The sequence below is a fragment of the Pogona vitticeps genome, chromosome 4, assembly GCF_051106095.1.
Source record: "Pogona vitticeps strain Pit_001003342236 chromosome 4, PviZW2.1, whole genome shotgun sequence".
Lineage (NCBI taxonomy): Eukaryota > Metazoa > Chordata > Lepidosauria > Squamata > Agamidae > Pogona > Pogona vitticeps.
Genome location: NC_135786.1, coordinates 95977735 through 96000401, shown reverse-complemented (window position 1 = coordinate 96000401; position 22667 = coordinate 95977735). Strand labels below are relative to the sequence as shown.

The 22667-nt window shown below is 41.5% G+C and overlaps 1 protein-coding gene across 1 annotated transcript in view; it reads right to left on the bottom strand.

The window, feature by feature from the left end:
* Nucleotides 1-22443, bottom strand: part of GCLM (glutamate-cysteine ligase modifier subunit) — a 28803-nt gene extending 6360 nt beyond the window's left edge. Inside the window, exons 1-4 of the mRNA XM_020788660.3 lie at nucleotides 21976-22443; nucleotides 10407-10472; nucleotides 6811-6895; nucleotides 623-679 (exon numbers count right to left, since the gene is read on the bottom strand). Coding sequence (XP_020644319.1) covers nucleotides 623-679; nucleotides 6811-6895; nucleotides 10407-10472; nucleotides 21976-22101 — 334 coding nt within the window. The 5' untranslated portion in view covers nucleotides 22102-22443. The remainder of the gene's footprint in view (nucleotides 1-622; nucleotides 680-6810; nucleotides 6896-10406; nucleotides 10473-21975) is intronic.
* Nucleotides 22444-22667: the final 224 nt, after the last annotated feature.

Sequence of the window (22667 nt, the reverse complement as noted above, 5' to 3'; positions counted from 1 at the left end):
GAATTACAAACGCTTGTAGAAGATCAAGCAAAGCAATGTTACAGAAGACAAAATATTAAAAACTTTACACAAATTCACTTCAGATTCTGAAATATGCTCAATTTTAAGGGCTTTGGACACTCAACTGTAGTTTATGAAAGCTACATTGAAATTATTTTCGAAGTTACTTGAGGCTTGCAAAAGGAATATGGCACCATTACATCCAATTTGTCACATCTACAAAGTCATTTCTAACAACAGGACTAAAGCCCCCCCCCTTTCTCTTTTCCCTTTCTACTCCAAGGCATTTTCTAGGGCCAAACTCTGAGACAAAAAACATAAAAGCCTCAACTCTGTCTGTGTAGCATATCTGAAAGCCTGCACCACCACAAAACTGCAGACCTTCCAAACTCTGCATTCCTCTTCAATGATAAAAAGGTTCTATTTACTTTTGCAGGTCCAAGGATTACATGCTTTTTTGTCTCTGCCAAGTTTAGTTCACAGGCAGTGACAAAAAGACACAAGAGATAGCTTTCTGAGAAAAGAAAGGCTGGGTTTTGTTTTTGTTTTTTTAAGAGCTATGGAAGGTGTTTTTTTAACTAAAAGGAATCACTTGGAAGTCCCATTTCCATCTTGAACTTACTCATACTGACTGCTTCTCTGATTGATGAAATGTTTGATCCAGCAATAAACAATTTTGCTGAAAATAAAGAACTGGAGTTAGTAAGGAAACTAATATAAAGATAAACAATATAATACACACATACAGCTAGATGAATAGCTCCGTGAGCTGGAGAACCTGGCTATGATTAGGAGTTTGATTCCCCATTGTGCTTCTTTAGACCAGAGCCAGCCTGTGTAGCCTTGAGCAAGCTGAACAGTCCCAGTGCACCCCCCAAAAGAAGAGAATGTTAAATTACATCAGCGTATTCCTTACACATACTAAAATAACAATCTATATTTTCACTATGTGATAGGATAAATCACAAAACCATGTGTTTCTGGCTGTTTAATAGCAAACACACATAGCATATACTGACTATCATTGCTTAGTGATAAAGTATATCCCTTTCATGTAGAAGGCATCCATATCCAACCCCAGGACCCGAAATCAATGCACTGGAAAGCTATGTTTAGAGTGACAGTTTCCAGAGTCCTCCAGTGGTCATGTCGGCTTAGGGGATTCTGCAACTCACAGTCCGAAAAAGGAAAATTTCCAAGCTCTGCCAAACAAACCATATACCAAACTCAGCTCCACAGACCAAAGATGTGACTCAGAATATGGCAGCCTCCCATTCTCCCATACTCTCAGTGTCACCCAAATCATTGTGGGTCTTTCAAAGTGCAGATGTGCTAAGATCCTTTGCCTTTCTCATTAGTAGCGTATTTATTGCCCTACGTTTACAGCTCCACACATATATTTTGGAAACACTGCCTACTGAATTCAAATTTATGGTATTTTTTTAAAAAACCCTGCACATTAACGAGCAGTCTGTTGCTTAAAATTATAATTAAGAACAGCTGTGATATTAAGCTTTTTAAAAGCAAAAATAAATCAAAAGACGTCAAATATTGAATAACTATGGCATCTGCTATGTAAATACTGCATGGAGAGGAATCTACTTATAAGACAGGCGAATTCAATCATTCAAAACTACTTCTACCCAATGCCCTATATATTTGTTTATACAATTCCTGCATAAATTGGCATCCGGCCTTTTTGAGAAACAAACCAACCTTGTACAGCTAATAACAGTGAATACAAACAAAAGCAAATACAGGAAGGCCATAGACAGACTTAAAAGTCTATCAGTAAAAAAGAAATAACAGGGACTGGAAGCAACAGTTAGAACTGGATATAGAACAACTGATTGGTTCAAAATTGGGAAAGGAGTACGACAAGGCTGTATATTGTCCCCCCACTTATTTAACTTATATGCAGAACACATTATGCAAAAAACTGGACTGGGTGAATCCCAAGCTGGAATCAAGATTGCCGGAAGTAATATCAACAACCTCAGATAGGCAGATGATACCACTCTGGTAGCAGAAACTGAGGAGGAATTAAAGAGCCTCTTAATGAGGGTGAAAGAGGAGAGCGCAAAAAATGGTCTGAAGCTCAACATTAAAAAAACCTAAGATCATGGCCACTGGCCCCATCACCTCCTGGCAAATAGAAGGGGAAGATATGGAGGTAGTGACAGATTTTACTTTCTTGGGGCTCCATGATCACTGCAGATGGAGACAGCAGCCATGAAATTAAAAGATGCCTGCTTCTTGGGAGGAAAGCAATGACAAACCTAGACAGCATCTTAAAAAGCAGAGACATCACCTTGCCAACAAAGGTCTGCATAGTCAAAGCTATGGTTTTTCCAGTAATGATGTATGGAAGCGAGAGCTGAACCATAAAGAGGGCTGACCGCCAAAGAATTGGTGCTTCTGAACTGTGGTGCTGGAGGAGACTCTTGAAAGTCCCCTGGACTGCAAAGAGAACAAACCTATCCATTTTGAAAGAAATCAACCCTGAGTGCTCACTGGAAGGACAGATCCTGAAGCTGAGGCTTCAGTACTTTGGCCATTTCATGAGAAGAAAAGACCCCCTGGAAAAGACCCCGATGTTGGGAAAGTTTGAAGGCAAGAGGAGAAGGGGACGACAGAGGACGAGATGGTTGGACAGTGTCATCGAAGTGACCAACATGAGTTTGATCAAACTCTGGGAGGCAGTGGAAGACAGGAGGGCCTGGCATGCTCTGGTCCATGGGGTCACAAAGAGTCAGACACGACTTAAGCGACTAAACAACAACAGAAAAGAAATAACAGCACCGGACCTATCAGAACTCCCTTCAATCCAGCTGAAGTATTTAATGGATGAAAATGGCTCAGCCTAGCAGTGGAAGGACAAGAGAGGTGGTCAGTCTAGCCTCCTGTGGCAAAGAATTTCACAGCTTTTAGGGTGACCACCAAGATAACCTTCTTTTGCTTCCTTGCCAAATGTGTTTGCAAAGATGGTGGAACCAAAAGAAGATTCTTCCTCCAAGACGTTAAAACCTGTACAGGCTTGTACAAAACATTACAGTCTTTCACATAGCTGTAGATCCACATCATATAGAGCCCTTCTGACAACCCGCACTTTGGACTGTGCCTAGAATTGGAATGGGGCTCAGTGAAGCTGCTGTACCAAGGAAATCACATGCTCCTTTAAGTGGCCCTGGTCGCTGCATTCCAGTCAAATTAAATTTTTCCAAAAACTCTTCAAAGCCAATGCCATATCTTGAACATTACAAGAATCCAAATGGACAGATCCAACATTTTCAAAAATGCCAGCCAGAATCCTATTTAATATTACGTCCACCAGCATTAGACCTGCAGCATAACTTTCAACAATACTTCAAGTTAAGGAATCAGCAAAGACATTTCCTATCACACATCACTCGTCTGACTCTGTGTGTAATTGGAAATACCTACTTTGACGTGATACTTTTGTACCAATCTGAGACTGAAAGTTATGCCACGCATTACGCCAACAGATACGTATATGCAATAAGATTCTGGGCATCAGGCATTAATTTATGAAAAAAAACACGTGCAGCTATATAATGGGGCAGATCAGTCTTTTTTATATTTTCAAATTCTTATGATATATATGACTCAGGATCATTTGCTGCTACTATATTCTAACCATATTTTAGTACAGTATATTAAAATTCAGAAAAAGCTGCTCAAGAAGAGCAGGGTATGAAATTCTATCTGTCTTGTAAGCTAGCAACAGCTAACAGATGTAGCTGAACAAGAGTATAAAACTGGGCAACAGAAGGGTGATTTTCTTTTGTTTTTATCATAATTAATTTATCACCAAAGAAAGAACACTTAAGGGAACGCTGCTTACACTTGCACAGTACACTGCCTTGGCACCCATGTTCTCAAATGTTAAGGACTCCACCCAGAATGTTTTAGAACAGTTTAAGACCAGGATGGACAACATACAGCCCTCAAGGAATTGTTTGTCTGCAGCTCTTGTGAGCCCTAGTAAACAAAATCAATGGGGAGGGCTCATGGGAGCTTCAGTTTAATAAAATTCAGTGGGTCACATGTTGGCCACCCCTGAGTGACTGGCTGCCTGAGTGGGTTTTTTTTAAACTGGATTGTACCTTACTGCTTTGACTGCGTTTTGGCATTGCTTATGTATTTCTGAATGGTATTTGAACCATTTTAGTACAGTGGTGCCTTGCTAGAAAATTACCTCGCAAAACAGTTAATTCACAAGATGATGGGTTTTTGCAATCGCTATAGTGCTTTGCAAAACGGTTTTCCCTATGGGCAATTTTCGCTAGACAATGTTTCGGTCCATGCTACGCAAGACTTTTTTTTTGGGGGGGATGGTTTTTTGCAAGACGACAATTTTGACAGCTGGGTCCACGCTTCATAAAACGTTTTTTTAGGGATTTTTTTTGCAAGACAGCGATTTTGACAGCTTTGCAAAACGGTTTTCCTATGGCCGATTTTCGCAAGAAGACGATTTTTTCCCCACTGAAAGGCATTAAGTAGATTTCAATGCATTGCAATGGGGAACCGCATTTCGCAAGACGATGTTTTCGCAAGACAGCGATTTTCGCGGAACAAATTAACATCGTCTTGCGAGGCACCACTGTATTTGTATGCTGTTGGCTTTAATATAGTCTTGTAATTATTTAAGCCACCTTGGGTCCTTTTAAGGAGAAAGGGGGATTTTTAAAATAAATAAATAAATAAATAAATAAATAAATAAATAAATAAATAAATAAATAAGATTTAAAAAAAGAGAAAAAAGAAAAGAGCTTTCCATGTTAACTTAGGAAAACACATTTCTTTACTCCCAGCTACCACTAAAGGAATAAAAACTTCTGAACTGTAAGATACCATAGAATGGCCAATCAGGGCACCAACTGAAGACCAACATGAGTTCTCAAACATCATGGACTCTTGACACCAAACAAGCAGTACTCCATGCTAAAGAAAGCATGCACCAGGTAGAACCATTTATTTCGCTTTAATTGACTATTTCTGGTGGTTTAAATAAATTCCCAATACCAACTCTGTTAGAGGCAGGCCATGCCACTGGGCAGCCTTTCCTCTCCCAGCTAAAAAGAACCCCTTTGAGTTCCAAAAAGGTGTGGGGAGGAGATGGCCTGTGACTGTTCTCTGTTTTAAGAGACATGCCATAAATTCTGTATTGCTAGCTGAAGAAGAGCTTGAAACCAACATGCTTGCTGCAGCTGTTTAGATCTAAGAAGCTTGCCTGGCCTCTACACCATCAGCTAGGTGAATCTGGGGCATTAAAAACAGCACATAAGTTTGGAACTGCCCACAAGAACCTGATGCACAGCCTTGAAGAAGATGATTTATCATCGAAAGCTTGCTGCTTGTTTTTCGTTTTATATTCCTGTAAAGGTAAAGGTTCCCCTTGACATTTAGTCCAGTCGTGTCCGACTCTAGGGGGTGATGCTCATCCCTGTCTCCAAGCCATAGAGTCAGCATTTGTCCGTAGACAGTTTCTGTGGTCACGTGGCCAGTGCAACTAGACACGGAACGCTGTTACCTTCCCACCATGGTGGTACCTATATATCTACTCGCATTGACATGCTTTCGAACTGCTAGGTTGGCAGGAGCTGGGACAAGTGACAGGAGCTCACTCCGTTGCGTGAATTTGATCTTATGATTGCTGGTCTTCTGACCTTGCAGCACAGAGTCTTCTGCGGTTTAACCTGCAGCAGCACCACATCCCCTATATTCCAAATGATCGATTAAAGGTATCACCTCTTCCTGCATTTGTATGTTTCCACCACCCTGCGTCTAAAGCAATGTTCCCTCTAATTTTCAGCTCTGCTCCTCGCATGTGTGACTTTACTTGCACACACAATTCCCCCATGTGAATCAAAGGGGTTGAAAACAACAGCTGTCAATGCATGGAGGAGGAAGGCTGCACAGAGGGGAGAGAGTTGCAGGGATGCATCTTAGAGGGAACCTTGGTCTAAAGAAAATATATCCATTTAAACACAGAGATAAAGCTTATTCCTTGCAAAAGGTTTATTTCTAGGGAACTTTCTGATTAAGATGAGCAACAAAACAGACTGATAGAAATGCTAAGAGATTTCAAAGCAGTTTCGCAACAGTCCTGTTAGTTGAAGTATCTCAGGTGAACTGTAGCCTGATTTACATTTTTGCACAAATGAAGCCTTGGAAACATTTGCAGATATGCTCCCTGAGTGCTTAATGTGTTTTAAAAATAACATTAGCAGACCTTTTCCTTTCCAACAACCACAGCTCTGCTCAGATAAGAATAACAACAAGAGAAATTACTTCTTGAGTTTGGTTATGATTGCTCTCAGATATTTTCTGAAAAAGAGACCAACAGATCCACTGACAGACACTCTAAAGAACTGCTATGTAGCTCAGTGGTTTAGGTCCTGGCTGCTGAGCCAGAGGTTGAGAGTTTGATTCCCCACGGTGCCTGGACAGGAGGCTGGACTCGATAATCCATAGGGTCCTTTCCTGCTCTGCAGTTCTAAGATTGTTATTATAAAGGGGATTTGTTGTATCCATTCAGAGAAAATCCTTGTTTCCAAAAGAGTGTATTAATGCTCTGATCAGGAATCATACATATGATTACTGTAGTCCCATAGGTTTTCCCAGGAAGCACAAGTGACACAACTTTACAAACACTACAATAGAGGTGTGGGTGAGACGCAATCCAAGCACTTCTAGAAGATCACATCCCTATCCCTCTTCTTCAGCTAAGAATCTTGCAGACTAAGCTGGAGCTTTTCTCTACATCTAATGTCCAATCAGATTTACCTGACACTTTCAATTCTTCCCTTTCTTCAGGATTGATCTTTTCTACTGCTTGAGCTAGCATACAGTCCAAGATTTCTGGCGTCTCCTGAAAAGAAATGCATGACAGTCAGAAAAAGCTTCTGAGTACTTTAGCAATTAGTAACTTTAAACTACGTATCTTGACGGCAAAGAAAATCCAGAAAGCAGTCAAGCTCAGTGTGAGGGTTCAAATTTCACCTCCTCTGGTTTCAACAGAGACACTGGGGACACTTGCTTTGGAAAATCATAACTATGTTTTATTGGAACATGTAACAGCAAGTCCGTATGCTCAAACTCAAGTTCTGCATTGTCTTTCGTAGCCAACGAGTCCCACGAGGGCATCCAAACATCTTTACAAAAGGGGTTACAGTTTGAGTCATTCCAAGGTCCCTTTGCAAACAGGTTACTGCTTTCCATCTCAGCAGCTTCTGCTTCGGGGTTTAATAATGGGGTGGCCTCTTCATCTCGCCCCTCCGACTCATAACGGTCGTCCTCTCCTCGAAGAGGGGCCCACGGTCCATCAGGTATCCCCTCCTCTGGGCTTCTCCCAGATGCCATAAACAACGTTCCTTTCCCTCCCTTTCTACTGGCTCCTTCTCTTCCCTGAGCCGCCTGCGCCACTCTCTGGCTTCCGACTCACCCCAGTAGGAAGGACGCTGTGGCAGCCCCCTTCTCCGTCTGTAATCAGCTTCTTCCCTAGGGACCTGCACCTTCTTCCATTTTCCAGTCCATGGGTCCTCTACCCATATCAATTCCCAACCTCTTGGTATGACGTCCACCTCCCCTTTTATATCTCCTGTTCCTGCCTCTATGACGGACCTGTCTCTTCTCCTCTTCCCGCCAAGTCACTCCTGGTCTGAGTGGCCACTATCATCTTTGACAGTTCCCGCTCTAATTCCCGGGTATCAACTCCCTGCTGTATAGTCTCAACGGGTGGTGTAGGCAGGTCTTTCTGCAACTCTTGTTCCTTTTTGAGGAAGGACGGCACTCCGGCAAGAGCTTCTACCCTCTCACCTTGCGTCTCACACTCAAGATTTTCATATATGAAAAATGGAAGTTCCTGTAGGCCTATCATTTCCCCATGTCTGGCACCAAGTGCAAAAAGCTTTCTTTACTTTCTTTCAGAAGGATCAGGTGAGGGAGAGCAGCTGATCTGTCTCCAACGAAGATATGCCAAAATGTTCATTGTCAGTTTTAAAGAATGGTCTGCTGCAAGGCCTCTTTCTACATTATGCTTGTATTCAGTCTTGAAAGGCAGCTTGAGGATCCATGTAACACAGGAGTGAAGCACGTGTGGCCTTGGGGTTGCAGGTGCCCCCCCCAAAGTAAGTTTCTGTGGCCTTCCAGCTCTACTTCAATCTCTCCCTTTTCATCAAAAAACGGTGAGCTGCATCCACCTTTTAAATAAGTCACATCCCCCTCACAATATTTAACAGGAAAAATGCCAACTTTTAAAAGCCAGGTATCAGCTTCCCCAGCCAACCATTTTTGGTGTTCTGGCTGATCTGTGTGGTCCCTCAGAGGATTCTGGGGCAGAAGACTGGCCTCTGGACTGCCCAAGCTACCCACTCCTGATGTAACAAGTGAACACTTTCAATGCTTTTTAAAATTTTATTTAAAAAATAAAATAAAATGAGGATAGCTGATTTTGTTTATTTGCCATTGTTGTTTTTAGTAAGAACAGACATAGGGCCAGTCTTATAAACCAGCCAACTCTTTGGCCACAGGCCTCTGATTCAATTCTAAGGAAATATGGCAACTGTGTAACATATTTTCTCATGGCCTAGCCTTCTCTGTCTTGTGATTCCAGTGGGAGGGGTTCAGATGTCCCCACCACCCAATCCATGCACCAACAGAAGGGTCAAGTGGGGTGTATGAGCTGCATGGACTAGGGATTGTGTGAGCAGCCCCACGCAAAGACAGCTGGTTTTCACATATGAAACTGCTGTTTGGCCACAAGTTCTCTAAATTACCAGCACATATGTGAACTGGTCCCAAGTTTCAACAGCATCCGGCATGTTAAACAAGAATAAACATGAATCCAATACTGCAATGAGAGAAAGACTCGTAAATTCCTCAGGCAAAATCTGATGCCACTTCACTAACACTATACTGTAGACTCTTACTTTCCATTAAACTTTTTGTATCACGGCAATGGTATGTGGAAATTTGCCACAACTGCTGAGAAGCAGCATGGCAAGGAATGCTGAAGCCAACATATTTTGATCCCCAGAAGCAAGATCTATCTTTCCACTAATTAATTTCATTCCATAGGGACAGAGCCAAGTTGTGTCAGAAAAACTGAAGCTGAACCAAAAACTGAAAGTTTGGCAAGAGTCCACAGTGTCCTTCTGCTGGCAGAATGCAGTGAAATTGGGGGCTGGGGAAGAACAGGACATTTCTGGATGGTGCAGAAGGCTGCAGGCTGGAGGGAAAGGGGAGAATAACCTGTTGAACTAGCAGAAGTACATGAACACACACCGGCCTTTGCTTTTTCCTGGACAGTACCTGAAACTCTCTGTTGAACTGGAAGAGAACTAGGGGGAGGGGTGTTGAGGAAAACCAGGTTGCCAGTTCAGAATAAGGGCTCAACTCCCTACTTGGATGTAATACACTCATTGGCTCCATCATAACCAGGATTATCACATAAAGTAAAACTCCAGGTGAATTTATATATTTTGGGTATGTATAAGCTTTTATATTTTGCCATCTTCAAGGGCTGGGCGTGATAGTATTGGACAGGTATTTGTGTGGGGATTTGATTTGCTTTGTGGCAGAGGCTTAGTCAACATCAACATACAGGTCCATCTGTTCAAAAACTATTTATTATGGTAACAGACCGGTTTAATCACAAGAAGTCATTGACATTTATAGGAACTGTGGTTTAGAGGCAGAGGAATACTGTATAAGCTTCCCAGAAACTGCATCAACTGTTCACTTTCTAACTCATCGCTATTAATAAAAAAAATTAGGCATAGCTCAGAAATCTAGAATCAAATTGGGCAGTTTTGTCTGGTAGAGCAGTCGTTAGAGGGGTAAGAGTTGATCAGCAAACTCTTGCATATAATTACTGTTTAACCCTAACACATTCTTTATTTCCCTAGTTTTATTAAATCAGTTTAAAATATATACTCTTGAAGCTACTAGTCACCATTCCTTCCCCCTCTTTAAAAAGCAACATGATTGCTTCTTTGCTAATTATATATACCTCTCATTGTATAGTTAAAATCAAACAGAAAGTACGTTCTTCACTTAAGTACTTAGAACGAATGTCTTGTTTCATGAATGCTTTGTAGAATACACCATGGAGCGTTGAAAAGGTTTTTGACTTGTTAGCCTGCAGTACCCTACCATACAACAAGTTAATGTAAATAATGGGGCTTATATTTAATTTTTCCCAGAGGAAACAGAATCGAATCTGTTACTGAGCCTTTTGTTCCTCAAACTGGAACCAAATTAGAGTAACTGAACCTGAACTGGAACTGAGCAAACAGCAATGACCTAACTCCTGGCTAGACAAAATTCTGGTATCTGTTTCGTGCCTTTAGAAAGAGCCAAGAAATAAAAATATCACTTACCTGCATTACATCAGGGCTGATCTTTGAACTCCATTCACTTAAGGTTTTCTGAATGCAATCCCGTAGCTGCAAAGGAACAATTTCATTATTAACAACACGTGGCTTGTCTTCATTGTACAACAGAATATATGTCAGTGAAGCAAATTCAACAGAGGATGAGACATGCATGCATTTTCCGAGAAGAGTGCACATGAAATGTTAGCACCCCCAATTCACTTCCCTCAGCTAAGGCAGCTCCTATCATCACTCACTAGGGCTAGTGGGAACTGTAGTCCAATCACACTGGAAAAGCCATGCGTTCTCCAACCAGCAGTACTGTATATAGTATCCAGAGAAGTAGCCAGTGCCTCCCTCAGCCCTAGCTGATCCATTAATTCTTTGCAGATTTTCACCTGTGCTTGATTTCCCGCAATCTGATTCCTCAAATCAGTGGTTTCGCAAGCTTGGGTCCCCCGATATTCTTGGACTACAACTCCCATAAATCCTGACCAGCACAGCTAGTGGTGAAGGCTTCTGGGAGCTTAGTTCAGGAACTTCTGGGGACCCAAGGTTGGGAACCATTGCCTTAAATGAAGGAAAATGAAGTTTCAAAAGTCTGTTTGAATATCACTGAATCTGCACAGAGGCCAGACCGAGGCAGGCTGCTGAGATCAATTAATTTTCTTGTTCCGTACAGGCCAAAGTGGCTTTGGACCAGGCCTTGATGAATGGTGATGTTCTAAAAAAAGGAGACAAGGAGGGAAGGAAAGCAAGAAAGAACAGAAACAGAGAGAAAAGCAAAATTTGCCAGCTAATCTTGCAGATGCATAATGTCTGTGCATTATGTCACCACTTACAAATGATATAAATTCAGCAGAAGTAAAACTGCAAGCTTTAAATTAATAGCTTAATCATAAAAAATGACTATGGAATGATTAAAATATGTGAAGGGCAACACTTATATCACAAATATATATGCTTATCTTTTGTGGATCTTTTAGTCCTGAGTTATGCTATAAAAAGGAAGTCAATTTTTAAAAAATGCACTGAAGATAGTTTCCTTTGAGAATAGAGGCCGTCTAGAGTGGTCGTTTGACCAGATAGGTGGGGTATAAATACAATAAATAAATAAATAAAATAGTATTTGTTTTATACTCTTTTCAGAATTTCAGAGGCACTTTAAAATTTGAGATTTTGATAATAATACTAATATATTTAAATTTAATCAAGTAACTAGATAACTAGTGTGAAGAATGACAGCTAACAATTAATAGTTCTTTAGTTGGCTCAGAGCTATAAGATACAGAATGCCCTGCTACACTGGCTCTGAAAAGCCCAACAGCAAGTGTGGTCTCTGCAGTCCCCAGACCTCTCTTATCCCTCCTTTCTCTAGAAAAAAAAATATGGAAAATTGAAATGCATCGCAGAAAGCCTTCAGGAATGGTGATCAGCTATTTAAATATGCCACAGCTCTTCCCCCCTCCCCAATCCCTGCACCATTTAATACCTCAGGACAGTCGCTCTTCAAAACTGCCATGGATCTCTGTTTTCTTTTCTTTTTTTCCACTGGAGTGTGTGTGTGTCTTTCAGGAAGTCTTTGAAGCTGTCAGGAGATCCTGGAGCAAAAAACGTGCCACCAGGCCCACCAAAGTTGCCTTTAGTTTTTAACCTACCCTTAATTTCTGATCCACTATTTGCTGGTTGTTCTAGGTATTAAAAACACTTAGACCAGTAATTGTAAGTGTCTGCTTTTGGAGAACCCTTTCTCTATTGAGTGTGCTGCTGAGGAAACTCTCTGCATATATGGTTTTTAATACCCATCAGATAATTCCTGACACCCTTTTCCCCCTCTCCTATAGTTCTCCCTTTTTGTTTACATTTTGCTATGTAAAAATGTAAAAAAAAAAGAGAGAGAGAGAGAGAGAGAGAGAGAGAGAGAGAGAGAGAGAGAGAGTATTATTTTATTTATTTATTTATTTATTTATTTAATTTATACCCCGCCTATCTGGCCCACCGGACCACTCTAGGCGGCTTCCAAATATAAAATCCAATAATAAAACATAGACAAATACATAATAATCAAACAAGAACAGCAGTAAAGAAAAAAGGAAAAGTAAGAAAAAAATCAAGAGTTGGCTGGAGGGAAGGCCTGAATAAACAGCCATGTTTTTAATTGGGTTTTAAAGTTGCCCAGCGTGGGGGCCGCGCAAATCGCCGGAGGGAGATTGTTCCAGAGGCGAGGAGCCACCGCTGAGAAGGCCCGGTTTCGTGTCTTCTCCTTCCGGGCCTCTCTTGGCGTCAGACTCCTCAGCCTCACCTCCTGACTCGCGTGGGTGATCCGGGTAGACCTTGGTGGGAGGAGGCGTTCCGCCAAATATCGAGGACCTAAACCGTTTAGGGCCTTATAAGTAAGCATTAAAACTTTGAAGTTGACACGGAAACAGATGGGCAGCCAATGCAATGCGGCCAGCGTTGGAGAGATGTGTTGATATTTTCTCACTCCTGTAAGGAGCCTGGCCGCCGCATTCTGCACCACCTGAAGTTTCCGTGTCAGCCTCAAAGGCAGCCCCACGTAGAGCGCGTTACACTGATCTAATCTTGAGATTACGAGCGCATGCACCAAGGTAGTGAGCGCCCCCATGTCGAGATCGGGTCGCAGCCGGGCAATCCGCCAAAGATGGAAAAATGCGGTGCGGACTACCGACACCACCTGAGTTTCCATGGTGAGCGTCGGGTCCAAATATATGCCAAGGCTGCGGACCCCACTCTTCGCTGCCAAGGCGGTCCCCCCAAATGTGAGAGAGCCACCCAAGCCACCTACCACGGGGGCACCCACCCTCAGAACTTCCGTCTTATCCGGATTCAGCCTCAGTCCGTTCTCCTGCATCCATTGCAGTACGGCCCCCAGGCAACGCTGAAGGGAAAGGACAGCATCACCTGCAGTTGGTGAAAAGGAGATGTAGAGCTGGGTGTCATCGGCATATTGATGACACGAAGCCCCACATCCCCTAATGACCCCACCCAGCGGCCTCATATAGATGTTAAACAGCATTGGGGAGATAATCGACCCCTGTGGAACCCCACAATTGAGACTCCACGGGGCCGAGACGCTCTCCCGAAGCTGAACTCTCTGGGGACGGTCCCCCAAGAAGGAACGGAGCCAGGCGAGTGCCGAGCCACCAATGTTGTTAGCCGCCTAGAGTGGTCCTGATCCGACCAGATAGGCGGGATATAAATTAAATAAATAAATAAATAAATAAATAAATAAATAAATAAATAAATAAATAAATAAAATAATAATAATGATGATGACGACAACAACAACAACAACAACAACTAGAACAACCATATACCGGTATATATATCTTCCGATCATTCTCTTAAGTTTTACATTGTGTATGGATAAGGTACCAGGCTAAGCTGTTACACCAGCTATCATTTTGCAAGAATAGCAAAAAGACCCTGTAATTCTCTCCAACTATCAGCAGCACAGAAGCAGACTCTGAAGAAAAAGCTGCCTGCCATTTTCAGTATTCTCAGTGAGAAACCCTGGAAGTCCCTGGGTTATAGTGTGAAAGCCACAGGGATAGAAATAATGTCATGGTTAGAAACAAAGCGGATGGATAAGAAACTGATCAGAAAACAAGGTAGTGATGCCTCCAGCAAGGGCTAGATAAGAATAGGACCAGATGGATACAAGTGCAACGGGAATGACAAAATAGGTTCCTTCAGGGAAATAAAATGAACAAACTGGGTTGTCAAGGGCTCCATCTTCATCCTCAGTACTTTGTTTACTCATGAGCACAGAAGAGTGTGAGGTTAAATAGCAGATCTAATGTAGGGAACATTTCTTTTTGGACTACAATTCGCAGAATTCCCAGCTAGCATAACAAGATGGCCGTGTTGGTGGGAAGATTTGGGAAACCGAGTCCAAAAAAATGACTTTTCCAAGCGGTGTTATGAACAATACAGTACCATATTCATACACAGATTCTAGATTCTGAAAAGCTTTCCATACTCGGTGGCTTTCCTTCTACTGAAGTGACCACCCAATATGAAGGGAAATGAGGATGGAAGAAAAACAAGGGAGGGCAGAGAGGAGAGAAAGCAGGCGTGCCCGTGGGGTAGTTTAATGGGAGAGAAGCCTGGCATATTTACAGGTTAGCAGGCAGATTTATTTCTGTTGTTTTGTACAGAACCCAGAAAGCTATTTGATATTTCACATATTAACATTGCCTATGCCCATAGTAATGGAATGCCCATTTTAAAAAGTGAACAGGGCACTTATTTACCTTTTAGGCTGTTCCAAAACAGCTGCCTAACTGAGTTTCATTCTACAGTTTATCTCAGAGTAGTATAGACCCTGCAGTATTCGGAACAATACCTCTCAATCCCCAGTCTTTGTCCTAAACAAAACTGTCTCTACAGATATTCAAAGCTACAAAAACAAACTTCACCCTCAGACTAAGGCTTTTTAAAAAAAACCTGATTATCCTGTAGGTCAGTGGTTCCCCACCTTGGGTAACCCAGGTGTTCTTGGACTGCAACTCCCAGAAACCGTAGCCAGCAGAGATGGTGGTGAAGGCTTCTGGGAGTTGCAATCCAAGAATACTTGGGTGACCCAAGGTGGGGAACCACTGCAGTAGGTCAATAGAGACATTCTTCTGAAGTCTAAAAGCAATGTTAATTTAGATAATGTCACAAAGTGAATTTGTCTTTTTTGATAGGAAGAAAACATACAACACTTTTCAACTGTGATCCTCCCCCACCCACTCTCATAAAAGAATTACCATCTGCAAGACATATAATTTCAAACCAAAGTCTACAACCAAACTTTTGTACAGCATAATCGGCAAGTTCTCTGTATGCTTATTGTAACTCTTTTGGCAGAAACAGATATTTGAATGTAAGACTAATCCATTTATTGATTTTCTTCTCATACATTAGGGATAAAAAAACTTGCAGCCCTCAAAGTGTTATAGAAATGCAGCTCCCATTATCCCTCACTCTTGGCGAAACTGGCTAGGAATGATGGGTTCTGTAGTCTAATAGCATCTGGAATATGTTTTACACTCCTCTCATAAATAATGCAGGATTCATGCAGTTTTATTGTGATATTTTTGTGTGGCTACAAAAAAGAACTGACCTCTTAAAGGAGAATAAGTTAGTTGATATAGGGCAAGATTTTTTTAACTTTGTATTATTGAAAGGCAAAAGCTGTTTATCCAAACAAAAGAGAACGTCATTTTCCAAGAGTTATGGGCAGGGCTTGAAAACTTTTAGAATGTCTCACCAGGCAGTCAAAAATTTCACCAGTCAGCATGACTGGACTATAGCCTTGCAATTTATTGAGATTGGGAATCACTGATTTATACCCTCAGAATTGGGTTGCTTTATTACCTGCATGCCTGTGGGGTCATAAAGTTTGCATTTTGAATGCCTTTCTTTTGAATGTCTCCAGTAAAAATAAAACTGAAAGCAAAAGTGCCCGGCCTCTTAAGGAGCCATGGTTCTCTCCCACCTCAGGATGTGTCCTTGTTTGGTTGAAATTGGGAGCAGGGAATCTCCATATTCTCCAGCATGGGACTACTCTACATTCTCCTGCAGAGCTAATTTCTATATACTGCTGGAACTCTCTTCTTACGAGAAGAGGGCAGTTTTCCTTTTGCAATGGGAGGGGGGAGGGGAGGACTGCAGGATTATTGAGAGAGAGAGAGAGACAGGCGGAGGGGAAGGAGGCAGGCAGGCAGGGAGTTGTGCCTCCTCAAGCAGCATTTTTCACTCATCACAGACGAGTGGATGAGTGCATTTTTCAAGCCCTGGTTATGGGGCATTGTAATCAACAGCTTGACGGAAAAATACCTCTATTGTTCTTGGTGTTGGGTACACTAATTTTAATTGTGTTTATTGAGTTGTATTAAGATATGTGTATATTGTTTCTTTTTATGTTGTTTTGTATATTGATGATCTTTTAATAAAATAAAATGGGTTTGCTGGTGTGTGAGGAAAAAAACAGGACTGACCTCAAGCATTACACTCCCTGTCCTCTGGGCTCACATTTAGATCTAGAAATGCAGTATGATTCCATACTGTAATTACAGCTAAGGTGAGGCAAGAAGCCTTTGTTGATACATGCTGCAAGATGTTCAAATGCTAAGCTAAAAAGGTATTGTGCTAATGATCTGGACAGCTAGCTTGTGATAAAACAGATCCCATGCATAAAACGTTAACATTACAAATATTATTTTGGCTATTCAAGCAAAACTGATGTCTTACAGCATATCTGCCTGCCAAATCTATTTTCTGATCAAATATTCAACACCACAACAACTTACCAACTAAAGACTGCTGGCTATGATTAAGTAAATGTAATGTCTGGCACTACCATACAGTTAAGAGGTTCATATCCTCTCATTCTGAATAACGATTTCTCAACTCCAACCCTTAAAATATCTTCTCTCCCTAAGACACCAGTTGAAATCTTGTAGTTCAGTGCAGTAAACTGCAACTAGAATAGGCCAACTGATGAGGATTTGGGGAGTCAACTGCTTCATAAGTTCCAAAGATACAATGGGCCTACTCTAGTTGTGACTTGCTGCCTATGCAACAGGATTTCAGCCACTGATGACATTTTAGTCATCAATCAAAGAATCATGGAGTTTGAAGGGGCCTACAAGGCCACAGAGTTAACCCCTTGCTCAATGCACATTAACAGAGAAGAAACAGAAAATAGGGTTCCATCCACCCCCATTCCTTCCAAATTGTTTCCACAGTTCTCAAGAGTGATTATCAATGGTATGGAATTAAATTTTACATGGAGAAATAGATTCTTCTTCATGGTTTCCAAATCTTCAGATCTTCTCTCCAACAGCAGCCTTAACGCAGATCTGGAGACTGCAAATACAATATTCAAAATACCTGCTTGCTCTGAAATGCTACATAACACATTTAGTGAAGTGAGATTGCAATCGTAACATCTAGAATCGGGTGTGACCACCCACTGTTGGCTAAATAGTGAAGAACTTTGTACATTCTTAGAGGCTATTAAAAAACGCACACGTCACAATTCAAATTTCATTTTGTATACAGTATTTTAGTTCATTTGTTCACTCTACCCTGAGCTGTTATATAACACAGAAGACCTTCCTCCACACATCTGCATATAATTACAGATTACTTTTGAATCTCAAAGGATTTGTCACAGTTCTGTGCCTTAACTTCCAAGAAATACTGTATGCATGCAACCTCCCAATAAATGAATAGGAATTTTCTGGAATTGAATCATAGCCTAATTTTCAAGTAAGATCTATACTTTGTCAATATTTATAAAAGTTAGTAAGAAGAGTTTCATACATGTATCTACTGTGCACGAAGTACGAAAAATACCTGTACAGTAGTTAATTTAAAACACAATTCATATGTGTTACATATGTGTCAGTATATAATAACAATATTTAATAATGAGAAATGTAATACTTCTCATCAATTGAATAGTCAAAAATTTATACTTCCTAGAACTGCATGGATCTGAGCAGCACATTTTGGTTATACAGGTTTTTCCCCCAATCAATATTCCAATAAATAAATACTGTATTCCAATAAATACTGTGCTGCGATTGATCTCTAGGACATGACATGAGAAAGGCGGGGTAACACCTCTACTATAGGTGGCTTACCTATACTTCACCCCCCAAATTTTTCTGTTTCCCTCCCCAGGCCTTCCCATCTCTATTTATACAAGTATTTTGAACAGGAGTCTGGTACCCCTTACCCCAGTGTTGTTGAAGGGAGAAGTATAATGTTGTTACCTATTCTAAAGTGACCTGGTCAATTGCAGAAAAACAAACTGAAACCTACAAATGCTGCTCAACAATTCCTCTTCTTCTTGAAACCTGTCTGAACTCAGAGACAGGCAAGTTAATCAGTGTTTAATTTTTGTACGTAGGAACACCCTTTATTATTTGCAAGCTGACACTCAAAACTGTTGTTAAAGGGGAAATAGCCATTTGAGAGGTAACCAAGAACCGAAATTTCACTTTTAGAAAATAAAAACTGTACTAAAAAGATGAGAAGGCCAAGATGCAAAAGAAGAGATATAACACAATTTTCACCATTTCAGATATTAATAATCTCTTACATACACAGCATAAATAGTCTTCAGGCTTACAAGGTTATATATACTTTTCTAGGAGTAGGTTCCTTCAAACAGAATGGGAATTATTTCTGAGTTAACATGCATAGGACTGTGTGATTGGTACCTTTAATTTAAAACAATGTATTACAGTACTACACAAGGGATCATTATATTTTGGTATGGGCTACCTGTATTCATGGATAAGAGGCCATATTAGGTGAAATTCCATTTGAATTTCACAAACTTTACTCCACAGTGTCCACCTGAGCCAAATGCTCACAACAGGTTCATTTTTCTGACAATATTATGCAGTTACATGAGAAGCATACCACCACAGATCAAAACATGTTGACCACTATGCATATGTCAACATGCCTCTAGTAGTGCATACCCCAAATAGACCACAACCTCCACTATCTAAAGTCAAGCCCTGTAAATCAGATTCATTTATACTAGCTGAACAACTTAAACAGTCACACCAGATATATGTCAAACTACAAGACCACACCAGTGAAGGTGTGTGTGTGTGGGGGGGGGGGCAGATCAACAAGTTCCAAATGACATCCCAGAATAATCTACAGCAGAAATGCCCCAAAATAGTGGGGGAGCAAAACATTACTTACTGGCACCCTCAGTTCACTCCTCAAACCACTCAACAATGTGCCATTGCAGACAATAACACTCCAGAGACCTTGAATGACAGGCTTGTACAGTATTTGCTCACAGTCAGGCCCCAAATCTAAAACAATTATTCATCAGTAACAAAATACCATTAATAGGTTTGTAAAAGGTCCAGATTCACAACAGTCTAGCATTTCAGAATGTTAAGGTGACAGTATGCTATAACATCAAATGTTTAACGGTACATGGCTTTATTCTTCTAAGTTCTGTAAAATGTTAATTAAAACAATAGCATAGTGGCAGACTACTAGATTTTAGGTTACAGATCTCTGGAGTGACAAAGACTGCAGGAACAATACAATTTCTTGTTGAAAGCTTTTCATTTTTTCTAAGCTAAAATGCTCTGGATCTCCAGGCTCCTGAAAAAGAGATTTATAGATGGGGAGGGCATGTTTGTGGACAACTGAAAGAATTATAAATCTAGGAAGATTAAACACACAGACAGAGGAATTCATCACATCATTGCAGCTCCATACCACTTTGGGCATCAGACATCAAAGAGCAACAATCATGTAGCAGTGCAGAAGCTTCATTTCCAGATACCCACAACAATCAACATGGATTTTCCTACATAGATTCAAGCTAGTTTGGCTGGGTGAGCATTTAGAATTATTTTGTGTGTGTTCTTAATATGCTTAGGGCCTAAGACAGTTATTTTCTTTTATATTTTTTTCAACTCCTCTGATAATTTAAGAGGTGTATTCTTTGTCTTTTATTTTTAAATGTGCCTTTTTAAGGCAATAATCTCTTGCATTTTTAGAATGTAACTTAAAACATTATTTTTGATATTTTATTGTATTTTTGCTCCTGTATTTTGGACTGAATTCTGACTTACGTATTTGTCTGCAACTTAAGTTTAGTTTTGATATATTTTAAGCATTTATGGCTACAGTATTTCCATAGCTGTAAGACTGTTGAATATTTGAGATCTTATTTTTGACCTTATGAAACATAGAAGCGATGTAGAGAAATAAAACTTGCAGAATTAGACAAACTGATGTTGTTTGAAATTATTGCAACAATGGAAAGACTTACAAGTATACCCTGATGCTCAGATGAATTGTGACATGTTTATCAATTATTTTTTGCTTCATTCTGGAGTTAACCATTTTTTGGGATTACGCTAGTTATGACAGAACAAGCTTCTGATTTTTCCCTGGAGTTTTGTAGGGCTCTTAGGAAGGGTTCAGGTGTCAGTTTATCAGATCTGACACTATCATCTGCCAGCAATGACCTTCTGCATTCTATATGGGAAAAGCATGTCATTCTTGACCTAAAATAAGAAACGAACACAGAGCTGACACCAGATATGTCAGTTTTAAGATGGCACAGTTCAGGCCTGCAGTCTTCCATTCTGGAGCAAAAAATGTTCAAAGACTGCGATGTGAAATGGATGAACTTTGTCATCTCAAAAGTTTGAATTCTATTTCCAGTGGCATGAACAGCAACATTTTTTTAAAAAAAATCACACTATATGTGTTAATTATTAACTCAACAGGGCAATGATGTTTGTTCATTGACCCAGCAACGATTTTTGAATCCCTACTGCCAATAAGAAAATTATCACTGTACCTACTTCCTCCATTTCTCTCTCCTGTGATGTCATTGTTTACAATTCCCACAGATGCAGAAAATGCAGCTCTAAGACAAGGTAACACTTCCTGTATCTAATGAAATGGACTCCAGGTCACAAAACATATTGCCATTATAAATTTGTTAACCCTTAAGCTACCAAAATACTTCTTGCACTATTTGCTGCAAAAGTGTCCATCCTCACATGTCAACCCTTCTAGAAGAAAAAGTTGCTGGCCTCCACAGTGTCCTTATTTACACATTTGATATTTTATATGGGGGCTTCCTTTTAGATCTATCTAGAATCTGATTTGTGAAAGATAAGGAAAATTAGGAAAAAAAAGTTATTGCAACAACAGAGGAGTTTTTTTTACTGGAAACTCAATTTTCCACATTATGTTTTGCAACCCTGTATCAATTAAAGACAAAATCCAGCCAATAAATTCCACAGTAGCTCATGAAATACTATTAAGAGAGACTGGGGATCATATAATATGATGCCACAACACTTAACAGAAGTGACAGATTACATTTTCATACTGAGGGACAAGTACATCCTGAAAACATTCACTTGTGGAAAGGAATACCTTGTAGTATCAAAACTTCTAAGAATAAACCCAGCTTTGCCCTGATCCTGTCATTTCCCCTACTAAATAGAGGGATAAATAAATAACCAAAGATATTTCCATTCAAACGAATGCAGTAGGAAATGCCTGCTTCCCAAACACCCCGATGGCTCTGAGAATGGCTTTTAGGGGGAGAACTGGGGCTTTTAAGGTTAGGTCCGCATTTGTTGTTGCTTTTTTTTTCGTGTACGCCACTGTGGTCATCTGTAAAAAGAGGTCGACGTGCGAGATACACAAACAACATCAAGACGAATAAAATAAAGTGCTCTAGGAGCAGAATGTAAGTTTTGCAACAGAAGACTTAAGAGAAAGAAGATCCCCGCCTCCCCAGGCATTACGGGAAGCAATTAAGCAACGTTCCCGGCATCCGATCCCGTCATTACTATGGGATGGCTGAACTGTCAGTCACAATGCCAGGTCTGAGTTCGGTGTCGACCCCATCCTCCCACCCCCCACCCCCCAGTGTAAGAATTACCAACGCACAACAGAATCATGCCTTTCACCCGGGTATCCCGGGTCGTCGGGAAGGACGCGCACGAAGCCCCACCGGCCTCTCCTCCTCCTCCTCCAAGCTCACCTCCTCGCTCGGGATCGCCGGGCACTTCTTCCGCAGCCGGCCCCAATTCAGCAGGTTGCCCGTCTGCAAATTGAGGGTGCCCGCTTGGGCCAGCAACATGCCGGCGCGGCCACTCTCGGTCCCCATGGGCGCCGGTCCGGATCGCTCCTAACCCCGCAGCGCTCCGAGAAGGAAAGACTCTGCGCTCGTCCGGAAAGCGGCGGAGAAGCAGGACCGCTCCAGCGGGCGGGCGGGCGGGCGGGCGAGCGAGGCTCCTCCGGCGAAGGGGCGAGGAAGGGGGGCACAATGACTAAGCGGGAAAAAAAGTGCTTCGTCACCGTCCCCGGTCACATGGCGCCGCAACCAAAAAAGAGCAGGGAGGGGCGGCGGCAGGAGAAAGCGAGCGCGAGCCTGAGCCTGAACCTTCCGCGCGGCGGCGGCGGCGAGGAACTCCTTTGATCTCCACCTCGCCAAACCCCCGGCGGAGAGAGAGAGAGAGAGAAAACAAGGTCCTCCCATCAGTGCGCATGCGTGGACAGCCGGCGCCTAGGCATGTGGACCGGTACGGCTCCCTTTGCTTTCGGCTGCTCCCCCCGGAGTACGTTTTTGAGCAGCGCCCCCTGCCGGTTCTGTAAGACCCAACCGCTCACGCAGAAACTCTCCCTTCCATCTCTTATTGCACTACTTCAAAAGCGGGCCTAATCTACGGTATG